The 24,746-nt window shown below is 38.8% G+C and overlaps 2 protein-coding genes and 1 pseudogene across 4 annotated transcripts in view; 2 read left to right on the top strand and 1 right to left on the bottom strand.

The window, feature by feature from the left end:
- Positions 1-8,781, top strand: part of LOC106079084 (solute carrier family 12 member 5-like) — a 51,923-nt gene extending 43,142 nt beyond the window's left edge. For all 3 annotated transcript variants that reach the window (XM_056036489.1, XM_056036488.1, XM_056036490.1), the window contains exons 24-27: positions 1,755-1,790; positions 4,079-4,179; positions 7,789-7,919; positions 8,311-8,781. In XM_056036489.1, coding sequence (XP_055892464.1) covers positions 1,755-1,790; positions 4,079-4,179; positions 7,789-7,919; positions 8,311-8,402 — 360 coding nt within the window. In that variant the 3' untranslated portion in view covers positions 8,403-8,781. The remainder of the gene's footprint in view (positions 1-1,754; positions 1,791-4,078; positions 4,180-7,788; positions 7,920-8,310) is intronic.
- A 1,180-nt stretch (positions 8,782-9,961) lies between these two features.
- On the top strand, positions 9,962-11,731 carry LOC129927159 (uncharacterized; annotated as a pseudogene).
- A 1,707-nt stretch (positions 11,732-13,438) lies between these two features.
- Positions 13,439-20,985, bottom strand: LOC106076030 (bifunctional arginine demethylase and lysyl-hydroxylase JMJD6-like; the record flags this gene model as incomplete). Its single annotated transcript, XM_056034405.1, has 5 exons — positions 13,439-13,707; positions 15,649-15,781; positions 20,049-20,184; positions 20,390-20,537; positions 20,652-20,985. Coding segments are annotated over 5 exons (837 nt in total), but the record flags the coding sequence as incomplete, so codon positions are not given.
- Between the last annotated feature and the right edge of the window lie 3,761 nt (positions 20,986-24,746).

The raw sequence follows: 24,746 nt of genomic DNA on the forward strand, positions 1-24,746 counted from the left end.
ATTTTAAAAGTATACCTTTACTTTTAATCCCCCCCCCGCCCCCCCCCAAAAAAAAAATTTACGGGAGGGGTGTAATATTAATAATTTAAAATATTGCAACAAGTATATCTTTTCAATTCATTAAGGCTAGTCTCCTTTTGATAAGATAATTTTATTTATCCAAACATATGGGAATTCATTTTGAACACAATTGTCCTTCTCTGCACAACTACCAATTTAAATGCAAACACGAGCAATATTCACACACATACAGCCAGCATTTATGAATCAATTTCTGAATGAGATGGTTGAATGCTGAGGTTAAACAAGAGTTTAGACCTTTGAGAGTGGTTGTTGTTGTAAAATGTTTTACATGTTTCGGATGTTCCTTCAGAGTTGAAGATAATTACTTCCTAGTCCAAACCTCCCGCATGACGACGGGGGATGGGAGCGGGCAGGGTTTGAACCCGGGACCATCGATAAATCTGAATGACAGTCCAACGTGCAAACCGCACGACCAGGCAGCCATCCCATGTATGTACTAGAGGTAGGCAATCAGAAGGCCTCATTTCTGAATGAGATGGTTGAATGCTAAGGTTAAACAAGAATTCAGACCTTTGAGAGTGGTATGTACTAGAGGTAGGCAATCAGGAGAAGGCCTCATTTCTGAATGAGATGGTTGAATGCTAAAGTTAAACAAGAATTCAGACTTTTGAGAGTTGTTGTATGTACTAGAGGTAGGCAATCAGGAGAAGGCCTCATTTCTGAATGAGATGGTTGAATGCTAAAGTTAAACAAGAATTCAGACTTTTGAGAGTTGTTGTATGTACTAGAGGTAGGCAATCAGGAGAAGGCATCATTTCTGAATGAGATGGTTGAATGCTAAAGTTAAACAAGAGTTTAGACCTTTGAGAGTGGTTGTATGTACTAGAGGTAGGCAATCAGGGAATGGCTCTTTAGTATTGTACAGTCACAAACCCTGGATGTTTAAGATGTCATTATAGACATTGACTCTTTTTATCAAGTTTCAAAAAGGAACATTTTTTGTTCTATCACACTAATGCTATGAGAAAGAAAGAGAAGGTGAACATGTGTCATTTTAAGTATAACTATGATTAGCTGAGGAACAATTTAGAAAACTGAAATTATTTTAGTGAAACAAAGAAAATAAAAGTTTTGAAAAACTTGGACATCATGACTTAGACATCAAACTATTTCATATATTTTAAAATTATTACCAAAAGTTTTCACCATTTCTTACTCCATACGCTAGAACAAATTCTTCTTTCCTAGTGTCTTTAGAGAATGGAATTGGTTGCCTAAATTAGCCAGGAAAACCATCAGTTTAGCAGAGTTTAAGTCATTGATTAACATGCATGACTGAAGTAACGTCTGTGAAATATATAAGATAAGATAAGATGAATACAATGATTAAAAACAGGAACAACTAAATATTTATTTTAACCTAAAACACCAGACTGTCAGAAGTTCTAGGCTGAAAAATGACTGCTCAGGAGGCTCAGTGTGGACTTGGATTAAACGTTGTTTCTATTACATAAATAGTTTGTGTCTGGTCTATTGCATACATAGTCTGTGTCTAATGTATTACACACTTCATATTTTTTTGTTTTTAATAATTATAGAACATTGTCATTGAAAATATCATTGTACTGATACATGTTGAAATGCACATCGGCTTCATTGTTTAACCCTAAGTTTCAAATAATATATTTAATAATAATAATAATAAATAATATATTTGTATTACTTTCTAGATGTCCACTTCAACAGGTAGACGGAACACAATGATGGTGAGTGGAAGAACCAATTAGGTCTCATCTGCAGTTGCTTTCAATTTAACATTATCGAATAATGATAACAAGGGATACAAAACAATACTTATTATGAGTACTAATAATAAGTTCAGTGTAACATGAATTATCCAAATACTGTTTTTCTTTTAAAATTGAACAAAGAAGTGCTAAAAATAAGTTTTATTTTGCTTTAGGGACTATTGTCCATATTTGTTTTAGTTTATTGTCTTTCTTATAGTGATTAAGTTCTCTATGACTGACACAGAGTCAGTTCACATTTGTAAATGGAGATTTAAAGTTGGCTATTAATAGGCTTAAATTAATGTTTTAATGCATTGACTTCAACTATCTTTAAAAAAAAAAGTAAAGAAAGAAAAGAAATGATTACATGTTAACATTGATAGATTAGAAAAGAGAAACTGTTTGAGAACAAAGATAAAGGCACTTTCCTCGTTCCATATGCAAGGACAAATTTGTATAAATGCTCCTTCTTCCCTAGTGCTATGAGAGCATGGAATGAGTTGCCTGAGCTAGCCAGGAAAACCAGTGACTTGGCTGAATTTAGGTCATTGGTTAATATGCATGACTAAATGCATGACTCGTAGGATGTAATCATCTTTTTTGAAGTAACGTCTGTATTATATAAGAAGATGAGCAGTGATAAGACAATGTGATAGGAATTCTTTCTGATGGTTTCACCTGCCGATGTGTGTTTAGTGGCAAACTGTCAGATCTGTTTCATAATGATATTCAAACAATGAAGTCCTCTCTATGCTGGACTTGTCCACAGCCTTTGATATGCTGGACCATGAAATTATGATGAACAGATTCTTTGCCACTTTTGGTTTAGCAGGACTCGTCCTTAATTGGCTTGGATCCTACCTGACTGAACGCACCCAAAGTGTCGTGGTTAACAGGACAGTGTCAACAAGCTTACTCTTGAAGTACGGAGTACCCCAAGGATCGGTTCTAGGCCCAGTATTGTTCCCTATGTATACCTACCCACACAGCAGTGTCATACAGCCAACCGGCATCTTAAACCACTTCTTTGCAGACGACTCACAGCTATACGATTACTCAGTATCCTCATGCAGTTCACAATCTTGAAGTTTCCTTTGACACAACACTCTTTCAACCCACACATACGTCAGTTCTGCAAGGGTCTTTATCTACAGCTGCGCAGATAAGGCCAGATCTGATTATATTTGACAACAACAAAAAAGCTAGCTTTGGCATTCTTACTCTCCAGTCTTGACTACTGCAACGCCCTGCTAGCAGGTATACCTGATGACAAGATCGCCAAACTGCAGCGAATTTAGAACAACGGGGCATGAAAAGAAATTCAGCTAATGCTCTCTTGCACACACTCCATTGACTTCCTGTGAAAGCAAGAATCTACTAGAAGGTGGCCACACTTTGTTGTCAGTGCATCTACAATAAAGAAATGCCCTGTACCTTGGTGAACTGATCACTCCATATGTCCCTCAGAGAGCCCTGCGCTCCATTGACTCAACACTATGTTTCTCTCTCATAAGTTATGGTCTGCTGGCTTTTTGAGTACATGGACCAAAGGTATGGATCTCACTCCCCATTGATCTCAGGCAGACAACCTGCTTCACTACATTCAAGAAGAACATTAAGACAAATCTGTTTGAAGCTTTTTTAGATTAATTTGTCTTTTTTAGCTCTTAGGTTTATGTTGATAATGTTTAAAATGTTTATAAAATGTTTTACATGTTTCGGATGTTCCTTCAGAGTTGAAGATAGTTTACTTCCTAGTCCAAACCTCCCGCAGGACGATGGGGGATGGGAGCGGGCAGGGTTTGAACCCTTGACTGTCGATAAATCCGAACGACAGTCCAGCACGCAAACCGCACGACCAGGCAGCCATAATGTTGTCACAGCGCCTTGAGCCTGCATCACGTTTGTTAACAGCACTCTATAAATGAAACAACTATGATTAATAATTGACAAGAAGATTTAAAACGTCCAGATAATATAAAGTAATTAGGATGGTGTACTTGTCCAAGTGTCAAGTGTAATAGATGAGACAGGCAGTTAGGATATCTTCACATTTCTGACAACTTTACTTAATTTTTACAATTTAAATGTCAACACAGTTTTTGCCAAACCTAATTAATTTGATAGAACCATATATGTTCAAAGTATATAGGTTAGGAGTTTCTCTTGGACTTCAGTGACTAAGCTTTGGATGTGTTTAATATTAATAAGTTGTGTTTAAGCTTCGTTACAATTCTTACTAAATCTATGCATTTCTGTTTCAGGGTCGAGAAGTTCAGTTGGTGCTAGAGAATGCTCGCATGAGTAGAAATGACATATCTTCATCTATAGATGCTTACTCAAAGAAAGAAAGTATCTATCCAAGGTCAGGTTTTAGCCTTTTTTTTACTGTTTTTTGTCTGATTGTTGACTTGTCTACCAAGCTGAGGTCAAAATAGGTAAAGGTTTCCCTTTCAGACTATGTGATTTATGGGGCAGATGATGTTAAGGTCTTATGTTTCTGTGGCAGAGAGTGTCATGAAGCCAGCGTCTTTAGTTTCCTAACAAATGTTAGGTAGAGTTCAAGTCCCAGTCTTCATCAGGATTTAACCTTGAGACCTTTCAGAAGCCAAGCATCTTACGCCTCTGCCACCATGCCCCGCACCAAGTAGAAGCCAAACATCTTATGCCTCTGCCATGCCACCATGCCGCACACCAAGTAGAAGCCAAGCATCTTACACCTCTGCCACCATGCCCCGCACCAAGTAGAAGCCAAACATCTTATGCCTCTGCCATGCCACCATGCCGCACACCAAGTAGAAGCCAAGCATCTTACACCTCTGCCACCATGCCCCACACCAAGTAGAAGCCAAACATCTTACACCTCTGCCACCATGCCCCACACCAAGTAGAAGCCAAGCATCTTACACCTCTGCCACCAATGCCCCACACCAAGTAGAAGCCAAGCATCTTACACCTCTGCCACCATGCCCCACCCCAAGTTAAGCCAAGCATCTTACACCTCTGCCACCAATGCCCCACACCAAGTAGAAGCCAAGCATCTTACGCCTCTGCCACCATGCCCCACACCAAGTAGAAGCCAAGCATCTTACACCTCTGCCACCAATGCCCCACACCAAGTAGAAGCCAAGCATCTTACACCTCTGCCACACACCAAGTAGAAGCCAAGCATCTTACACCTCTGCCACCAATGCCCCACACCAAGTAGAAGCCAAGCATCTTACGCCTCTGCCATGCCACCATGCCGCACACCAAGTAGAAGCCAAGCATCTTACACCTCTGCCACCATGCCCCACACCAAGTAGAAGCCAAACATCTTACACCTCTGCCACCATGCCCCACACCAAGTAGAAGCCAAGCATCTTACACCTCTGCCACCAATGCCCCACACCAAGTAGAAGCCAAACATCTTACACCTCTGCCACCATGCCCCACACCAAGTAGAAGCCAAGCATCTTACACCTCTGCCACCAATGCCCCACACCAAGTAGAAGCCAAGCATCTTACACCTCTGCCACCAATGCCCCACACCAAGTAGAAGCCAAGCATCTTACACCTCTGCCACCATGCCCCACCCCAAGTTAAGCCAAGCATCTTACACCTCTGCCACCAATGCCCCACACCAAGTAGAAGCCAAGCATCTTACGCCTCTGCCACCATGCCCCACACCAAGTAGAAGCCAAGCATCTTACACCTCTGCCACCAATGCCCCACACCAAGTAGAAGCCAAGCATCTTACACCTCTGCCACACACCAAGTAGAAGCCAAGCATCTTACACCTCTGCCACCAATGCCCCACACCAAGTAGAAGCCAAGCATCTTACACCTCTGCCACCAATGCCCCACACCAAGTAGAAGCCAAGCATCTTACGCCTCTGCCATGCCACCATGCCCCACACCAAGTAGAAGCCAAGCATCTTACACCTCTGCCACCAATGCCCCACACCAAGTAGAAGCCAAGCATCTTACACCTCTGCCACACACCAAGTAGAAGCCAAGCATCTTACACCTCTGCCACCAATGCCCCACACCAAGTAGAAGCCAAGCATCTTACACCTCTGCCACCAATGCCCCACACCAAGTAGAAGCCAAGCATCTTACACCTCTGCCACCATGCCCCACACCAAGTAGAAGCCAAGCATCTTACACCTCTGCCACCAATGCCCCACACCAAGTAGAAGCCAAGCATCTTACACCTCTGCCACCAATGCCCCACACCAAGTAGAAGCCAAGCATCTTACACCTCTGTCACCAATGCCCCACACCAAGTAGAAGCCAAGCATCTTACACCTCTGCCACACACCAAGTAGAAGCCAAACATCTTACACCTCTGTCACCAATGCCCCACACCAAGTAGAAGCCAAGCATCTTACACCTCTGCCACACACCAAGTAGAAGCCAAACATCTTACACCTCTGTCACCAATGCCCCACACCAAGTAGAAGCCAAGCATCTTACACCTCTGCCACACACCAAGTAGAAGCCAAACATCTTACACCTCTGTCACCAATGCCCCACACCAAGTAGAAGCCAAACATCTTACACCTCTGCCACACACCAAGTAGAAGCCAAACATCTTACACCTCTGTCACCAATGCCCCACACCAAGTAGAAGCCAAACATCTTACACCTCTGTCACCAATGCCCCACACCAAGTAGAAGCCAAGCATCTTACACCTCTGCCACACACCAAGTAGAAGCCAAACATCTTACACCTCTGTCACCAATGCCCCACACCAAGTAGAAGCCAAGCATCTTACACCTCTGCCACACACCAAGTAGAAGCCAAACATCTTACACCTCTGTCACCAATGCCCCACACCAAGTAGAAGCCAAACATCTTACACCTCTGCCACACACCAAGTAGAAGCCAAACATCTTACACCTCTGCCACCAATGCCCCACACCAAGTAGAAGCCAAACATCTTACACCTCTGTCACCTATGCCCCACACCAAGTAGAAGCCAAACATCTTACACCTCTGCCACACACCAAGTAGAAGCCAGCCAAGCATCTTACACCTCTGCCACACACCAAGTAGAAGCCAAACATCTTACACCTCTGCCACCAATGCCCCACACCAAGTAGAAGCCAAGCATCTTACACCTCTGCCACACACCAAGTAGAAGCCAAACATCTTACACCTCTGCCACCAATGCCCCACACCAAGTAGAAGCCAAGCATCTTACACCTCTGCCACCAATGCCCCACAACAAATTGAGTCGTCAAGTTTACATCCTGATAAGCCTGGAGTTTCTATTCAAATTGTTGAGGCATTTCTGTGTCTACTAACACATAGGTTCTTTACATTTGTTTAGGTGTGTACACAGTTATCTTATTTTATTTATTACAGACGTTACTTCAAAAAAGAAGATAATACGTCCTACGCATTTCATGTGTCAATCTAGTCATGCATGTTTATCAATGACTTAAACTCTGCTGAGTCGTTGGTTCTTCTGTCTGATTCAGGCAACCCATTCCATTCTCTAATAGCATTAGGGAAGAAGGAGCACTTGTACAAATTAAGAAATGTGCCTTTATCTTTGTGTCTTTCCAAGTATTTCATTAGGTTTTGTTTTTCTATTTGTGTTTAGTGTTTTATGTATTATAGCTACCTACCAGTATTATAGCTACAGTTTAATGACATGTCTTTACTATTCGTCTGAATGAGTAATCTAACTTTTTATTTGCTTGTGAGAAGGAGCTGTAGTTGTTTTGAGTTAAGCTCAAAATTTTTTAATGTAAACAAAAAAGTTTCCTAAAACTGCAAAATAACTTTCACTTCTAAGATAATAAATTTAGCATTTGTAAAGAGAGACAAATTTAAACCAGGACATTTAAAAAGTTGTATGAAAACAAAAAGCTGTTATGGTAGCGAAACAAAATTGATTTAAGTTCTTAGGATCACACAAAAAATGTCTTAGGGATAGGCTATAAATAGATTGTCACACCATAATGTTTTGTTTCATTTTAGCCCTGATGAAATCAAAATTATGAACAATGCCTTGACCTTGAATGCCACAATAAGACAACAATCCTCCGATGCAGAGCTAGTGATTTTAAATCTGCCCAGTGTCCCAATATCACGCAAAGGTCAAGCAAATTGTATCCTTTGCCATACTGGCTTAGTTTTGTCTTGGCTCCATCTAAATTTGTCATGGGTTTGATCATCTAAATTTGACATGGGTTTCATCATCTAAATTTGTCATGGGTTTCATCATCTAAATTTATCATGGGTTTCATCATCTAAATTTGTCATGGGTTTTTTTTTGTTTTTTTTTCATGGATGACATCTGTTCTTTTTCTTGTGTCAATTTTTTAAAAATCTCTATTTCTAGGTGTCTTATAACTGATTATTTTTAGGAGTGTTATAACTTATATTGGATGAATAAAATTTATCATTTTCTAATGTTACGATGAGAAACTTATCTGACTTTGTGGATGGTAAAATATATTTTCAATAGCCACAGTTGTTCCATTTCCTTAGCATTGACAGATATGACCTTTCTAGAAGAACTGACAGACGGTCTGTCTAGAATGTTACTAGTGCGCGGTACTGGCAGTGAGGTGATCACAGTGTACAACTGACCACATGTCCCTGAGTCGATAAATAGTTTCATTATTTTTTTTTTAACTTGACCTGCATGTTGACACAGCTAGTACAATGAATTAAAGGCATGACAGATTTCAAAATAATCTTTTTTTTTTTTGTACTGGAATGAAATATTTAGAATTTTTCTCGATCGAAATTTTAATTAAGACATTTTTTTTTTTGAACTTTCTATTTGTTTTCTTGAGTGGGTTTATTTGTTTGGAGTTTCGAAGATGAAAGAGAAATCTCATTTGATTGAGTGAATGTCAAGGAAGCAGTGCAGTCATATTTGTTGATATTGTTTCTGTAGTCATACAGTTTGGAACCAATGAGAAAACAATAAATGATTTTATAAATAAATATATTTATTTAACACTCAGTCTTTGTATTCTTATATTTGCCCTAATTGAAGTTACAAATATCAAGTAACATTCATAGTAGTTGAAAGAAAGCTTCTTCTTTTTTTTTTTTTTTAATCTATTGACATTTATGATTAAAAATGATTAATTTACAAGTGGCCAGACCACAAATTTCTGAATTGTTTGACCATGTAAGTGTCAAGATGAGAAGATGAGTCCATATCACATGTACATATGTTTTTATAATTTGTCACATGTTAGTGTTGCACTGGGTACAATTTTATAGATGTAGGCGATTCTAGTTATGTCTAGTTGAGACAGCTTACTTACAATGAGTGAGAAAGCTCCTTCGTGGCAGACATATATATATATCTATACATTTATTTACTTAACTGCAGGAAGCAACAATAAGGATAATAAATGCAATATGAAATAATACCAAGCTTGTAACAGATTAAAATATCCAGTATAATCGATTGGTGCAAATATTTAAAATATCCAAGTATAATCACAAGGTACAAATATTTAAAATATCCAAGTATAATTGATTGGTACAAATATTTAAAATATCCAAGTATAATTGATTGGTACAAATATTTAAAATATCCAAGTTTAATTGATTGGTACAAATATTTAAAATATCCAAGTATAATCACTTGGTACAAATATTTGAAATATCCAAGTATAATTGATTGGTACAAATATTTAAAATATCCAAGTTTAATTGATTGGTACAAATATTTAAAATATCCAAGTATAATCGATTGGTACAAATATTTAAAATATCCAAGTATAATCACTTGGTACAAATATTTAAAATATCCAGTATAATCACAAGGTACAAATATTTAAAATATCCAAGTTTAATTGATTGGTACAAATATTTAAAATATACAAGTATAATCGATTGGTACAAATATTTAAAATATCCAAGTATAATCACTTTGTACAAATAGTACAGGCTACTAATTATCCATTAAGAGATACTGTATCTTAACTGTTTTCTCAAGATTCCAGGTCTCTAATTGATCATAACTTGACTTTTCTTCAAGACCCTTGGTGTTCAACTGTCCAACTCGTAATCAAGGTGCATAGCACAATTGAACTTATATGATTGTGATACAAGGAGTTCTCTCCCTTGTCTAAACCGTGTGAATACAATATAACAACTTATATCCCAAATATGAGGTGAAATCATGTATAGGCTACTTATCCTGCTATGCAAAGTAAGATGTATACTTATCCTGCTATGCAAAGTAAGATGTATACTTATCCTGCTATGCAACGTTAGATGTATACTTATCCTGCTATGCAAAGTAAGATGTATACTTATCCTGCTATGCTAAGTAAGATGTATACTTATCCTGCTATGCAAAGTAAGATGTATACTTATCCTGCTATGCAAAGTAAGATGTATACTTATCCTGCTATGCAACGTTAGATGTATACTTATCCTGCTATGCAAAGTAAGATGTATACTTATCCTGCTATGCTAAGTAAGATGTATACTTATCCTGCTATGCAAAGTAAGATGTATACTTATCCTGCTATGCAAAGTAAGATGTATACTTATCCTGCTATGCAAAGTTAGATGTATACTTATCCTGCTATGCAAAGTAAGATGTATACTTATCCTGCTATGCAACGTTAGATGTATACTTATCCTGCTATGCAAAGTTAGATGTATACTTATCCTGCTATGCAAAGTAAGAAGTAAGTACAGAAGTCGTTTGGGAAGGCGATTGTCTGGCATGCGGACTACATGTCCCGCCCAGCGAAGTTGGGACCTATTTACTGTCGCATTGATACTGTGCATGTTGGACAGCTTTAAGATTTCTGTGTCTGGTATGTGGTCGGACCAACGCAACTTGTGGATACTTCTTAGACAGTGTAGGTGGAACCATCTGATTATATTACCTATGGTTAACGAGCAACTGCCCTTACTATCCTCAAGTAATGTTAGGTACCCTTGTTGGCTGGACTCAACTAATGTTAGGTACCCTTGTGGCTGGAATCAACTAATGTTAGGTACCCTTGTGGCTGGACTCAACTAATGTTAGGTACCCTTGTTGGCTGGACTCAACTAATGTTAAGTACCCTTGTTGGCTGGACTCAACTAATGTTAGGTACCTATGTTGGGTGGACTCAACTAATGTTAGGTACCCTTGTTGGCTGGACTCAACTAATGTTAGGTACCCTTGTTGGCTGGACTCAGAGGTTTCCTAAAAATCCTGAAATTCCAAATCCCAGCCTTTACTGAAATTCGAACCAGAGACTCATTGGTTGGGAAGAAAAGCGCTTTATAACTCAGCTACCATGTCCCTCCCCCGCCCCCTCCCTTGTACAAACTAGACAGTTTTAAATGACCAAAGAACACCTTGGCTAATTTTTTACTGTGCGATGTACCAAGTCTGCTAACATAACTAGTTGTCAAGTTAAAGTGTCGCCCATACTGTCGCGCCGTTTTGAGAGTCTTGGATAAAGAAAACAAACACACATACACACAAACAAGACGTATTTGAATTAACTTTTTCAACCACGATATCTCAGCGACGAATGTTTACTACGTCAAGTCGCGATGAAGTGATCGACTTATGTGACACTTCTGTCCAATAAATGGCTGCCTAGTCGTGCGGTTTGCGCGCTGGACTGTCGTTCAGATTTATCGATGGTCCCGGGTTCAAACCCTGCCTGCTCCCATCCCCCTTCGTCCTGCGGGAGGTTTGGACTAGGAAGTAATTATCTTCAACTCTGAAGGAACATCCGAAACATGTAAAACATTTTACAAACAACATTTTTACAACATTAGCCTTTAAGAACAGAGCGCCACAAAAATGTGTTTGTTCTCTGCAAGACTATAGCGTATTTAGGGAATATTTAGGTGTCATAAAAAATTGCAATTCCAATATTGATGACCTGCATTATATTTAAAAGGTATCAAGAATTTAGTTAAGGATAAAGAGTAGCGAAAGAGATCTTCCGTGTAAACTTAATGCAGACGTACATTTCTACTACGTCATAGATCAGACGTCACGACCTGTGACGTAGCGATGAGCTATTGGTCTAAAGATGCACACAGGTTGCGACATCTCAGGTCAGTGTTTAGGCCATCTTTAACCATTGGTCAACAGTGGCTAATTCTTTAAATGCTGGTTTGGGGGGGGGGCGCTCATCTACTTATTTCCATTTTAAAGAATACAGCAGGCCTATCGGCAACTTCTGATGTGTAATACGCAAGGGAAAAACGATTTTTATTAACCAAACAAGACTCATTGTGGTGACGCAGTTGTGCAACGTGACTACCCCCCTGAACAGCCCACCAACAGGGAAGGTACACTACACTTGACCGTGTGTCGCGGTCGGCTACCCACGTCTTATATCTTATCTTATATAATACAGACGTTACTTCAAAAAAGAAGATGATTACGTCCTACGCGTCATGCATTTAGTCATGCATATTAACCAATGACTTAAATTCTGCCAAGTCACTGGTTTTCCTGGCTAGCTCAGGCAACCCATTCCATGCTCTAATAGCACTAGGGAAGAAGGAGTATTTGTACAAATTTGTCCTAGCATATGGGACGAGGAATGTGCCTTTATCTTTGTGTCTTTCAGAGTATTTTATTAAATTTTGTTTTTGTATTTGAAGATTATGGTTCAGTGTTTTATGTATTATTGCTACTTTACTTTTGAGCCTTCTGTCCTGAAGGCTTTCTAAATTTAGTGATTTTACTAAAGGTGTTACTCTAGTCAAATGTGAATATTCGTTTGTTATGAATCGCACTGCTCTATTTTGTGTCTGTTCTAGTTTCTTAATGTTTTCTTGAGTTGAGGGGTCCCAAACAGAGGATGCATATTCTATTATTGGCCTAACCAAGGTTAAATAACATTTTAGTTTTATGTTCTTATTTGATTTATAGAAATTTCTTTCGCACAACAACAGGACATATGCATGTGTTTATCTTTCTGCAATAGACCTCATTCACCAATCGTAAACAAACAACATTTAGTCACGTGATCTTATTGAGAAAACAACGGAAAAAAAACTGTCACGTGACAACCATCATGAATGAAACATGAGATCGTAAATTATATAGAAGAGATAGAGCACTGGGTGGCTAAATGTTGTTTGTTTACGGTTGGTGAATGAGGTCCTATCATTTAAAATGTTCCTTTTCAATATATATTATTGAAGACTTAGTAGTCGTCATAGGCATTGCCAGTTCTCTTATAATAGAAGTTGCCATTGTATAGTATGTCTTTTTCTCCCCTTTTTCTCGATGTAAAACATTATTAATGTACACACAAACTATTTGGTTCATGGAATTTGGTAATATCAACATTTTTCTCTACACTGGGAGGGCTGTGGTGACACAGTTGTTGTGCGACGTTGGTAACCGACCGTGACACACGGTCAAGTGTAAAGTACCTGCCCCGTTGGTGGACTAAAAGGTAGTCACGTGGGCGTATTGTCAACTTCTACTGGATTTGCTTGTGTCTGAATGCCTAATGTACATATATAATTATTAAATTCTTTGCAATTAAAAGGAACTTGTAGGCTATCACCTCACTCAACAAATCTGGATCGGTTCAAAATAAGATTAGGGCGCCGCAAAGAATGGTCCACACATAGATTTGTTTTGGAATGCAATGCAGTCTGCTGCAGTCTGCTGAACACAGTATACATCTAGTAGAATTGTAACATGGTACTTAAAGGTTTCATACTTTATACTGTAATACTCCTATAAGAGTAAACACACAAAAGAGCGTCATTCTGATCTTTCTACTATTGAGCTAAACGCATCCGTAGGAGTCTAGGCCTATCTCTCTTCAGATCATATGATGGGAGAATCTCTCTAGTCGTACTCTGAGCCAATAGTTATGCTGATGTCTGCTCCCACTATAAGCGTAGAATGATACCATCTGTTAGTATCCAAGACAACTGAAAAATTTTAAAAAAATTCTGCCAATAGAGTGAGTTGAATTTGAGTTTTTGGCACATTCGGCACAATTTAGGCCATGTCGTGCCCGTAATCCTTCGTGGAATACTCTCCTTTACAAGAGCTAAATTCCATACAGTTAAATTATTAAAAACAAGGTCTATTCACAGTTAAAATAGTAAAGGTAGTAAAAAATTTAATAATTAGTAAAAATCTTGTGTAAATATTATAGGGTCACAATTTCACAAATCAGATCTTCGTAGTCAACCCCACCTCCCGGACAAAGCCCAGTATCTTCCCTGGGTCGACATTGTCGAATAGTGTTTTTAAGTTGTGCGCTCTAAAAAAAAATTTCCCTAACATCCTGGTATCTGGGTTTTTTTTTTGCTGACAAGAAACATCGTGGCAGCCTTTACAAAGGCTCTATAAGTAACACTTTCACTTTTAGGCTTAAGGAGAAGGTGCAAGGGTTAGTGAGCTGAGGTGAGAACACAAGGAGTACAAGAGATGGAAGGCTAGCTTACTCATAATATGCAAGACTATACCTTACAAGGCCGGATTTAATTATGTGGAGACCCCAAGCGATATTTTTGCCAGTCTTAATGTTGCAAAAAAAAAAAAAATATATATATGTTAGAAACAAAGTTTCTGACCCGTCGAAATTCGGATATATTTTAATTTGCTTTCCATTAAATCCGGCCCTGTGTGCGTATATATCGAATCGAATGGCACTGTCTTCGTTTTCGAAGACTAAGGTTGAGTGCAATGCTTCACATGACTAGGGAAACCCTGTTGCGACCTGCATATTTTGTCCATCATATACTGTAAGTAAAAATATTGTCTGAGAAATATCTTCTTCTTAAACTGTCAGGTAGAGTTGAGCCTTCGGTGAGAAATATCTCGAAAATACACTGGTGCGACAAAATAGAAAACACCAAACTGTGGGAGAAGGGTGGGCAGAAAAATATAGAGGTGCAGATCTTAGAGAGGAAGTGGAGATGGATTGGTCACACCCTTAGAAAATATACCAACAACAGAGCTAGACAGGCCTTAGAGTGGAGCCCCCAGGGCACAAGATATAGAGGAAGACCAAAAAGAACATGGCGACGCAGTGTACTAGATGTGGCCAAGAGGACAGGAAAACATTACAAAACTCGCAAGAGACCGTGGAGAGTGGCGTGTTTTCACTGAGGTCCTATGTTCCATGAGGAACGTATTTTTACCGAGATCCTATGTTCCATGAGGAACGTATTTTTACTGAGGTCCTATGTTCCACGAGGAACGTATTTTTACTGAGGTCCTATGTTCCACGAGAAACGTATTTTTACTGAGGTCCTATGTTCCATGAGAAACGTATTTTTTATTGAGGTCCTATGTTCCACGAGGAACGTATTTTTACTGAGGTCCTATGTTCCATGAGGAACATATTTTTACTGAGGTCCTATGTTCCACGAGGAGCGTATTTTTTACTGAGGTCCTATGTTCCACGAGGAACGTATTTTTTACTGAGGTCCTATGTTCCACGAGGAACGTATTTTTACTGAGGTCCTATGTTCTACGAGGAGCGTATTTTTACTGAGGTCCTATGTTCCACGAGGAACGTATTTTTACTGAGGTCCTATGTTCCATGAGGAACGAAAATGAAAGATGATGAAGAAAAATGTGCTTAGACTTTTTTTTCCCCAAGGGTTCGCATCAACACCGCGGGACTTAAAATCTATGACTCTGGCAAGTGTGCCCAATAAAATTCAGCACTTACACAAGTGGGCCTACTATAACTGAATTCACACAAGAATGCCCGATTTAATTAAACTCACACAAGTGTGCCCTATAAAATTCAAGTCTCTCAAGTAGGCCTAGCTAATTCAACATTTTACTAGTGTCAATGTCAGGGGAGTTAACAAATATTCTTATAATACAGAAAAACAATAGATTTAGCTTACTTATTTCCCCTGGGTGAACTGTTACCACCATTTCTGTTAGGCAACTAAAAAAACATTCGGATGGAGGCTGAAGAGTCCAAAGTTTGTGTCCAGTGATCTGAGCTTGCCAGGATGGATAGTTGACATCGTCTATCTGCAAGGAATAGGACATTTTTGTTTTAATGAACACACGCACACACACAGCACTGCCTTCAAGATAAACATACACACAGCACTGACATAACCTACTGGCCCTTCAAGATAAACATACACACAGCACTGACATAACCTACTGGCCCTTCAAGGTAAAAACACAAACACACAGCACTGACATAACCTACTGGCCCTTCAAGATAAACATACACACAGCACTGACATAACCTACTGGCCCTTCAAGATAAAAACACACACACACACAGCACTGACATAACCTACTGGCCCTTCAAGATAAAATCACACACACACAGCACTGACATAACCTACTGGCCCTTCAAGATAAACATACACACAGCACTGACATAACCTACTGCCCTTCAAGGTAAAAACACACACACACAGCACTGACATAACCTACTGGCCCTTCAAGATAAACATACACACAGCACTGACATAACCTACTGGCCCTTTAGGATAAACATACACACATCACTGACATAACCTACTGGCCCTTCAAGATAAACACACAGCACTGACATTACCTACTGGCCCTTCAAGATAAACACACACACACACACACAGCACTGACATTACCTACTGGCCCTTCAAGATAAACACACACACACACAGCACTGACATAACCTACTGGCCCTTCAAGATAAACACACGCACATCACTGACATAACCTACTGGCCCTTCAAGATACACAAAACTAGGAGAGGAAAATGTTACACGGAAAAAAATATTTGAATTAGGGAATGAAACTATAGAACAATTACAAATAAAAAAAAATGTATGTGAGGTAGGGGTGTCATCTGATATTTAATTTCAAACTGAAGTCTTTTGGACCCTTGGGGCACCACAAGTTATCTTCCGTTCAATTTTCTCCATTTCTCTACGTTTTCATCCAGCATACCCCCCCCCATTTGTTAATGTTGCCGTCTCTCTCTCTCTCTCTTTCGGTTTCTCTGTCTTTATCTTACTCCTTTTCTCTCTCTGTCTCTTTATGTCTCTGTCACTCTCATTTTCTGTTTCTATCCCTACTTCTTCAGAAGAATCGCCCACATACTGAGGTCACGCTCGAAGGATGATGATAACACATTTAGTAATGAAAGTTCAATGGTGATGCCTGTCAGGTGGCGATACTCTCGCAGACCTGCCACATCACCAGAAAATTCCTTAGTGGACACTGATAAAGGGACTACAATGAATTTTGTTTCTCTGATACGAAACTCAACGCTGGCAGTGCCAGAGAATTAATACTCGTTCGTCTCTAACAAAATAATGATAATCTTTATTATCAATGAGGAAATTTGTTTTACTATTGTGCATTACAAAAAAAACAGTACATGATTAAGATAAGATAATTTTTATTGGTCCAATCAAATGGAAATTCAATTTGACTACAATTGACCACCTCAGTGTAACTACTTTACAATAACAATATAGATGCCAATACGAACAACATTCACACACGAAACACATACACACTCACAACCAGCGCTTTATGAATTAGACTTCTATGTACTTCTCGATGACGACAGCTGATCTTGTAACACTCTGACCGAAAGTGGGATAAAGAAGTTTTTAAATCTTTCTGTTTTAGTCCTAATGGAAAGGAGAAGACCACTTCGTTCAGATCTGATGTAACAGCGGTTTAATGGGTGCAGGTTGTCTTTAAGAATCGTGAGTGTTTTGGAAAGGTATCTTTAATGAAAGAGATGGTAGCTGTGTTCGAGTGATATACGATGCTTTTTAAATTAGTGTATGTCTTTGTGCCAGTGAAGTATTACCATACCAGCAGGTGATGGCAAAGTTAATTAGACTGCTGATGGTTGCTGTAAATAAAAGTTATTGTTTTGTCGATTTTAAATTTTCTTATCTTTCTAAGACAGAAGAGTCGTTGTTGAATTTTGGTGTAAAGGTTTTGACAGTGTTCACTCCATTTCAGTTTGTTGATGGTTGTACCTTTAGGTATTTATATTGTTACGATCTCTCCTAATCTGGCCTTCTGTAAACACTGCTAAACACACAACAACACATCAAGAACTTGACGAAAAGGCTCCAAATAATCTGGTGCTTTAATAATGGTCAATTAAGACAGCCAATATGACACATTTGGCAATGCATCAACACTAAAAAAGCTATACTGTACATCACCGTACTAAACTAATAAACTCTACTGTCTCTATCTCTTCCTGGACTCGTACATTCACTTCAGGACTCCACCAGGACCGACTTCATGACAGACTAACAGTCCCGGTCTACTCGCTGTCCTGTCTTGAACTGCACTGCCTCACACACACTGTGTCTCTGGTCCACGCAGGCTTATGATCAGATGACCATAACCAGGGTCCTATTCACGTGCAAAGTTCATGCCAGTACTGTCCCTTGCCCTTCGATAAAGTACGCTAAACTGTATTACTGGCCTGTGTCACATGTCAGCTGATCGCACACAGTTAACCCTATTGCGTCGCGAATAGGGTTACAACGATATTCTTGCACTTGCTCTACAGTTAGGTCGTTTATCTGAATTTCTGCAATATGACCTTTATGTTTCATAAAATCTATTATCATTTCTTTAGTTTTCTGAACATTTAAAATTAGAAAGTTATCTATGCACCATTGGTAAAAAGTTAATTGTTGAATGGTACAGATTTTCGTCACCTGAAATAAGGCAGATGATTGCTGTGTCGTCAGCAAATTTTGTGATAGGAGTGTCAGCTGATTGGCTCTAAATGTGGGAAGCGTGGTCGAGAGGCCAAGTGCGCTTGAACTTGGTAGTTCTAGGTTCGACACCCGACTCGGGCAGAGTAGTGAGCGCCTAAAAACCCCCTCCCCCCAAGGAGGTCGGTCCACAAATGAGATTGGACCAAAAGCGCTCTGAGCATGCTATAAGCATGAAAGTAGCGCTATATAAAAGCTATAATAATAATAAATGTCATTTGTGTATATGGTATACAATACTGGTGACAGGACGCACCCCTGCGGTGCTCCAGTGCTAAGCTCTCTCGTGCCTGACACACACATGCCCGTTCACTTTTAAATATTGTGGGTGTTTGATAAGAAAGTTTAGAATCCAAGCTTGTTCAATTCAGATAGTTTTTGTATCATGCGATGTGGTTGAATGGTGTTGAATGCGTATAAAAGTCTACGAAAAATATTCTGCAAACATTTGTACAACAGCACACAAGATATACGTTCTTACCCCATAATATGCAAAGGTTACTAAAAACAAACTCCACGAAACTCTAGCTGTCCAGGAAAAAAACAAACAAACTCAGTAACAGCAACAACACACATACTCTATTCCACGATTCCCAGAAAACAACTTATCTTCTTATCTTATGACAGACGTTTTAACTCCAACCACTCAATAATATCCCCCCTGTCATTCAACAAACTTGAAACATTCAGTTTGCATCACGTGAAAACCGTTCACATTTATACCCTGGAAATATAAAAACAAAGGGATATAACCCAAAATAAGAACACGCAGAAACAATACATTCAATTTCGTCATTCATGCCCATGAAAATTTTATAATAGTCTTGGGGTTAGGGGTTAGACAGGGGAAAAAAAAAGAAATTTTTATTGGAAACATCCCCGCTTATTTTTAACCACTTGCGTAACATTCTTCAAAGGGAAGCCTCCGATATAAAGCTTCATCCTTTTCAGTGGAAAGCGTGGTCGAGAGGCTAAGTACAGTGAACTTGGCTTGGCTACCTATGAAGGGGGCTCGAGGTTCGACACCCGACTCGAGCAGAGTTGTGTCTAAAGGCAGCTACCAGATACCTCCTCCCCCACTGGTCCACAAATGAGATTGGACCACAGCGCTCTGAGCATGAATAAGCATGAAAGTAGCTCTATATAAAAGTTATAAATATCTATCTACAAGTGTTGGAGTCCTTACACTTCTTATAAGTAACAGTGTCATGGAACTCAATGTTGTGTATGTAGGATACTTGAAACCATAGAATATATATATAAATATATATATATATGTATATTATAGTACATATATATAGTATATATATATATATATATATATACTATATATATATATTATATATATATATATAGTATATATATATATATATAGTATATGCTTGAAACAAATAAACGAATTTCCCAATCATTCCCTCAATCATGGGCCAAGAGCATTGAAATTAGATTGCCTTCGCTATATGGTGGTTACGCCATGGGGAGTGTGTTACCCCATGCCATAGCTCTGGATTGCCTATAACAATGCAATGAGCACTCACGTGCATATGTGCTCCATAGCCTGGGCTGCCCATAAATATCCAGTCTGTGTTACTGGATTCAGAGTCAGGAGGCAGGAAGTAAGGTCTTTCGTAGTGGTGACGCAGAATGTTGGCAGCAGACGAATCACAGTTACTCCTAAACAAATCGAACTCTTGTTTTAAAAAGTCAAAAGATTTGCCAAATTTGCTATTTCAGTCTTCTTAACACTGTTGAACGAATATTTTACCGCGATAGATTAAAGATCTAGATCTTTAGAGAAAAAATAATAATAATAGGCTTACATTTATTATTTTAAAGGATTCATACTTATTCATCTCCATTCCCCCTGAGTTCGACTTACCAACCAATATACCACGGCTTCGTTCCTTGTTTCTGACGAACGCGATCTTCGTCCATTGTAAATACATGCGACAGGTTCCTAAACTCTGTCTTGTAAGGAAAGAACTGACAGTTGCTTCCCCTGACAGAACTGAATGGACCATAGAGACCTGCAAAGATAGCATCAACAAGATCACAAAAGAGTACATTTAAAAACTAAAACATTACAAAATGTATGTTCGTAGTTCCAAAACATTTCTTAAGTTTACAAGAACACGTGTTACCTTTAAAGAATTCGAAACTAAAAACTTGTGTAGCTGACCAGTTCCTAGCAGCGTCCTTGACAACCACTGGTCTACCCGTGTGCGCGTATTTCTCTGAAAACTCAATGGAGGAAATATTCGTGACCTTTTTAATTGAGTTGACGTCCATACAGAACTCGCAGTCAATTGGAGGTCTAAGAAAAGGCTGCAGGCTTTGCGAGAGAGGAAGTAGACATGATTCTGATTGGACCTCTTCTGCTTTAAAACCCCGAAATCTCCACACTGCCATGGCAACAGTTGTACGAGATATAGGCCAGTCCAGAGCCCAGACGATTGAGCCAATGAGAACTGCTAATGATAGAACTGAGAGTAGCCTGAAGAAGAGCTTCCAGCTGCAGCTCCAATTGTGGGGCGTAGACTCGGTGACGTAATTTAGGTTGCATATCTGTTGTTGAGTTAAACCGAGGCTGAGCGCCTTATGGTGAAGATTCTGAAACATATCCTATTGGCCAAGAAACGTCAAATAAGCTTTAGAATGCACCGTAAATATATCAATAGCAGTATTGTATTTAATATATTGATACTATTCTATCTTTTAATTATTTTAATAATAAAATATTTTAATAATAAAATATTTTAATAATAAAATATTGGCGACGAGGCTATTTCTTACTTTGATTTCAGCTACAGAGAGGTTATCATTCAGGAGAGTATCACTCAGTTGGGCTGTGACGTCATGGGCAGCATTTCCCTTGGTCTGTTCCATCTCTTGCTGTGATAAAAGAAAGGAATTTGACTTTCCTTGTTCCATTAGACCGTGAAACGAGTCAAGCATACTTTACACGTACTATATATATTATTAACTCGATTCTCTAATGGACCTCATTTACCGATCGTAAATAAACACATTTAGCCACGTCATAATGTTGATAAAACAATGAAAAATACGTATCACGTGACAGCCTCTATGGATTAGAGATTTTGTATAGAAGATATATAGAATCACGTGGGTAAATGTTGTTTGTTTACGATTGGTGAATGAAGTCCATTGGATGGTTGAAGTGTTTTCTATAGCGACACAAGTTGAACTTTAGTTTTACTTAGTTGAAACTAGGGGAAGGGGAAACCTCTTTCTACAGATGTGTTATAGGCCTACTTTGGTTCAGGGCCAATCTAACAAATGGGCTGGTCCCAGATTAGTGGATACTTGCGAGGCTTCTCTTCTATTTTTTCCCCAATAAAAACTATTACTATTAACTAGATCATTATATCAACATTAAGTATACAACATGCATATGAAGCAATAAATGCCACAGGCGTCAGTGGGTTAATTTTAAGTTAAGTTAATTGTACGATTCACTACATATGCTAAGCCCTACATTTTTACTGAGGCTTCAGGAGACAACCTCGAGGAGAAATCAGGAGTGAAGCCCCTTAGGCGTTGGGAGTATCAGCTACGAAATTCCCTCCGGCAGCTTCTGCAACTGAGTTGGTGCCAAATGTAACGTGATGCGTTCCTTTGGATCACATCAGCAAGGTCGAGAGAGGGATCATGACGCATGGGCCACCCATGACCCCTTTATCCAAGGCCCAGGAATGCGCCCCGGAGAGGAAACTCTGGTGCTGCTGTAAAGCGGCTAAAACAACACGGGAGACAACAGTTACGGGTTATAAGTCCAACTTGATTGGCGTAATGTCTGCCGTTCTAGAATTGGCTTGATTAGCCACACCAGATTTTGCCCCGTCTCAAGATTAAGCCAAAACCAGTGACTCACTTGGGCGCATCCATTGCCTTTCGAGACAAAAGGAGCCATATATATATATATATATATATATATATACATCTTTAAAAGCCTGTGACAAGAACCATGACTCAATTTGCGGGAACCTGCCAGGCGCGGGGCCCAATTTGAAGCAATTGGTAAAATCGGCTGATCGTCTTAATGCAACTAAGGTTTGTGACGGTACAGGGCTATTGCAACTTTGACTAGTTTATAAGATAATATAAGACTAGCGAAACCAACATCATGTTTTGACGTTATTCCTTTGATGATCTCGTGTTGAGGGCCATAACTCTGTCATATCAAGTGTCAGGAACTATAGCTGTGTAAACGTGTAGGCCTATATCAATTTTAAACAAAAAAATTCAACTTGTAATTAAAAAAAAGTTCGAAATTTTTAATTTTCTTACGGCTGGACAATGATCAAATTATCAAAATAAGATCAAGATAAGATTAACAATAGCATAGACAGTAAATCAGGGGCGGACTGGCTATATGGGCATTCTGGCAAATGTTCTGTGAGCCGGTACCCAAATGGGCCGGTAGGGCCACCTAAAGAGCCTCATGAATGCCGCTAAGCAACCACTATAGAACGTTTTAAATCGTTAAAGGTTTTATAATATGCTCTTGTAAAAAGGCTTTCTGGGCGTCTTGTTTAAACAAAATCTTTTACAGACTCTGCAGTGTAATCTACATCCGTAGAAAGTGCCACTAGTAGGCTTCGTCACCCTTTTAGGAAGCATAGCGATTTAAAAGCAACATAAGGCCTACTATATTTCTTAAAAAGATACAGAGTTCATTTATGCATCCGTTCAGTTATCGATACATTATCAAACTTAACAGAATGATTTTGAGGACAGGTAGACCTAGAAATGGATGTTCATCATATGATATACAATTTGTGGGCCGGATTGTATAGAAATGTCCGGGCCGATTTTAATACCCAGTCCGCACTTGCAGTGAATAACTGTGCTATAAGGCTTAAAAAAAAAAGGTACAATCAATGTATGTCCAATCCTGCAGGAACATATTATGGTAGATTTGGACCACAATTTATTGGTCTACAATGCCATAGAAACTTTAAAATGAAATTAATATTATTTTAAATCTCTGTACAATTTCTTTAAAGACAAAGAATAAAATAAAATTATTGTTTAGTTAGATCTATTAACTTTAATAAAAGCAGACTCACCACTTTTTAATCAATGATCGTGGATGTAAAATATTAATATCTTTAATTAATAGAAATTATGAACTATAGTATTTATACTTAAACGTGTGTTGCTCCGGTATTTCAGTATATGGCCAAATGAAAATTAGAGCGAGGTTGCCCGTTGAGAAATAGGGTGGGCGGGTTAGATGAGGGGATAATAGACGGGCGCCAGAACGAGCTGAATGCGTCCTGTCCGTCACCGGGTGGCGCCATCAACATGAAATGAGATGGGAGACAATTTCTTGGCCTGTCGAACAAGTCAATCAGCAAGCAAGGGGATGTAATCCAAAATGTGATACAGACACCATCTGAGCACTTGACTGGAAAATTGTCACAATTACATTTACGCTTTGTTCTCTAAAGTTTGAGACTCGTAGAGTGTGATTGTAGATTTAACCCTTTATCTATCTATCTATCTATCTATCTATCTATCTATCTATCTATCTATCTATCTATCTATCTATCTATCTATAAATATATATTTCATCTCGTTATATTTCTATATATTTGCCTTTATTACTTGACCTATCGTTATTTGATTAGACTTCATCTAGATGTAATGTTAATCATAAAAATTTAGACATTTGGAAATCAGATCTATTCCTAAAGAAGTAGAATATGTTTATAGCATTAAATAAAAACGTATCTACTTCTGGCGAGGGTTAAATGACTATACAGGAAAAAAAGTGATAAAAATAAACACAAAAAACAAAAAACAAAACAAAGTCTTGAAAATGTGTGTTGCCTTTTAAAATGTGGTAATACTGTATTATATAAGATAAGATCTGCCACATGTGGGCACTGTCAAGAGGACTGCAATGAATTGTGTTTCGATCCCTGACGTGTCAATAGAATAATAGTTTTACTACAAATAAACCAAACCGATGTATTACTGTTAAGGCAGATGGTGGTTGTACTTGTGCAGCGTGCTGTCTTAATTAATGAATGCAATAATGAAGTCAGAAGGACGTCTGCTAGAGGCAGTAATGAATGCTGCCCGGTTGTATGCTGGGTACATTCCAGAGCCCTGAGGAAACATTTGTTAGGGGACATAAGCTAACTACGATTGTAAATTTTCTTGTTTTTTTTTTGTTTGTAAAATGTTTTACATTTTTCGGATGT

Source organism: Biomphalaria glabrata, chromosome 7 (genome assembly GCF_947242115.1).
Source record: "Biomphalaria glabrata chromosome 7, xgBioGlab47.1, whole genome shotgun sequence".
Lineage (NCBI taxonomy): Eukaryota > Metazoa > Mollusca > Gastropoda > Planorbidae > Biomphalaria > Biomphalaria glabrata.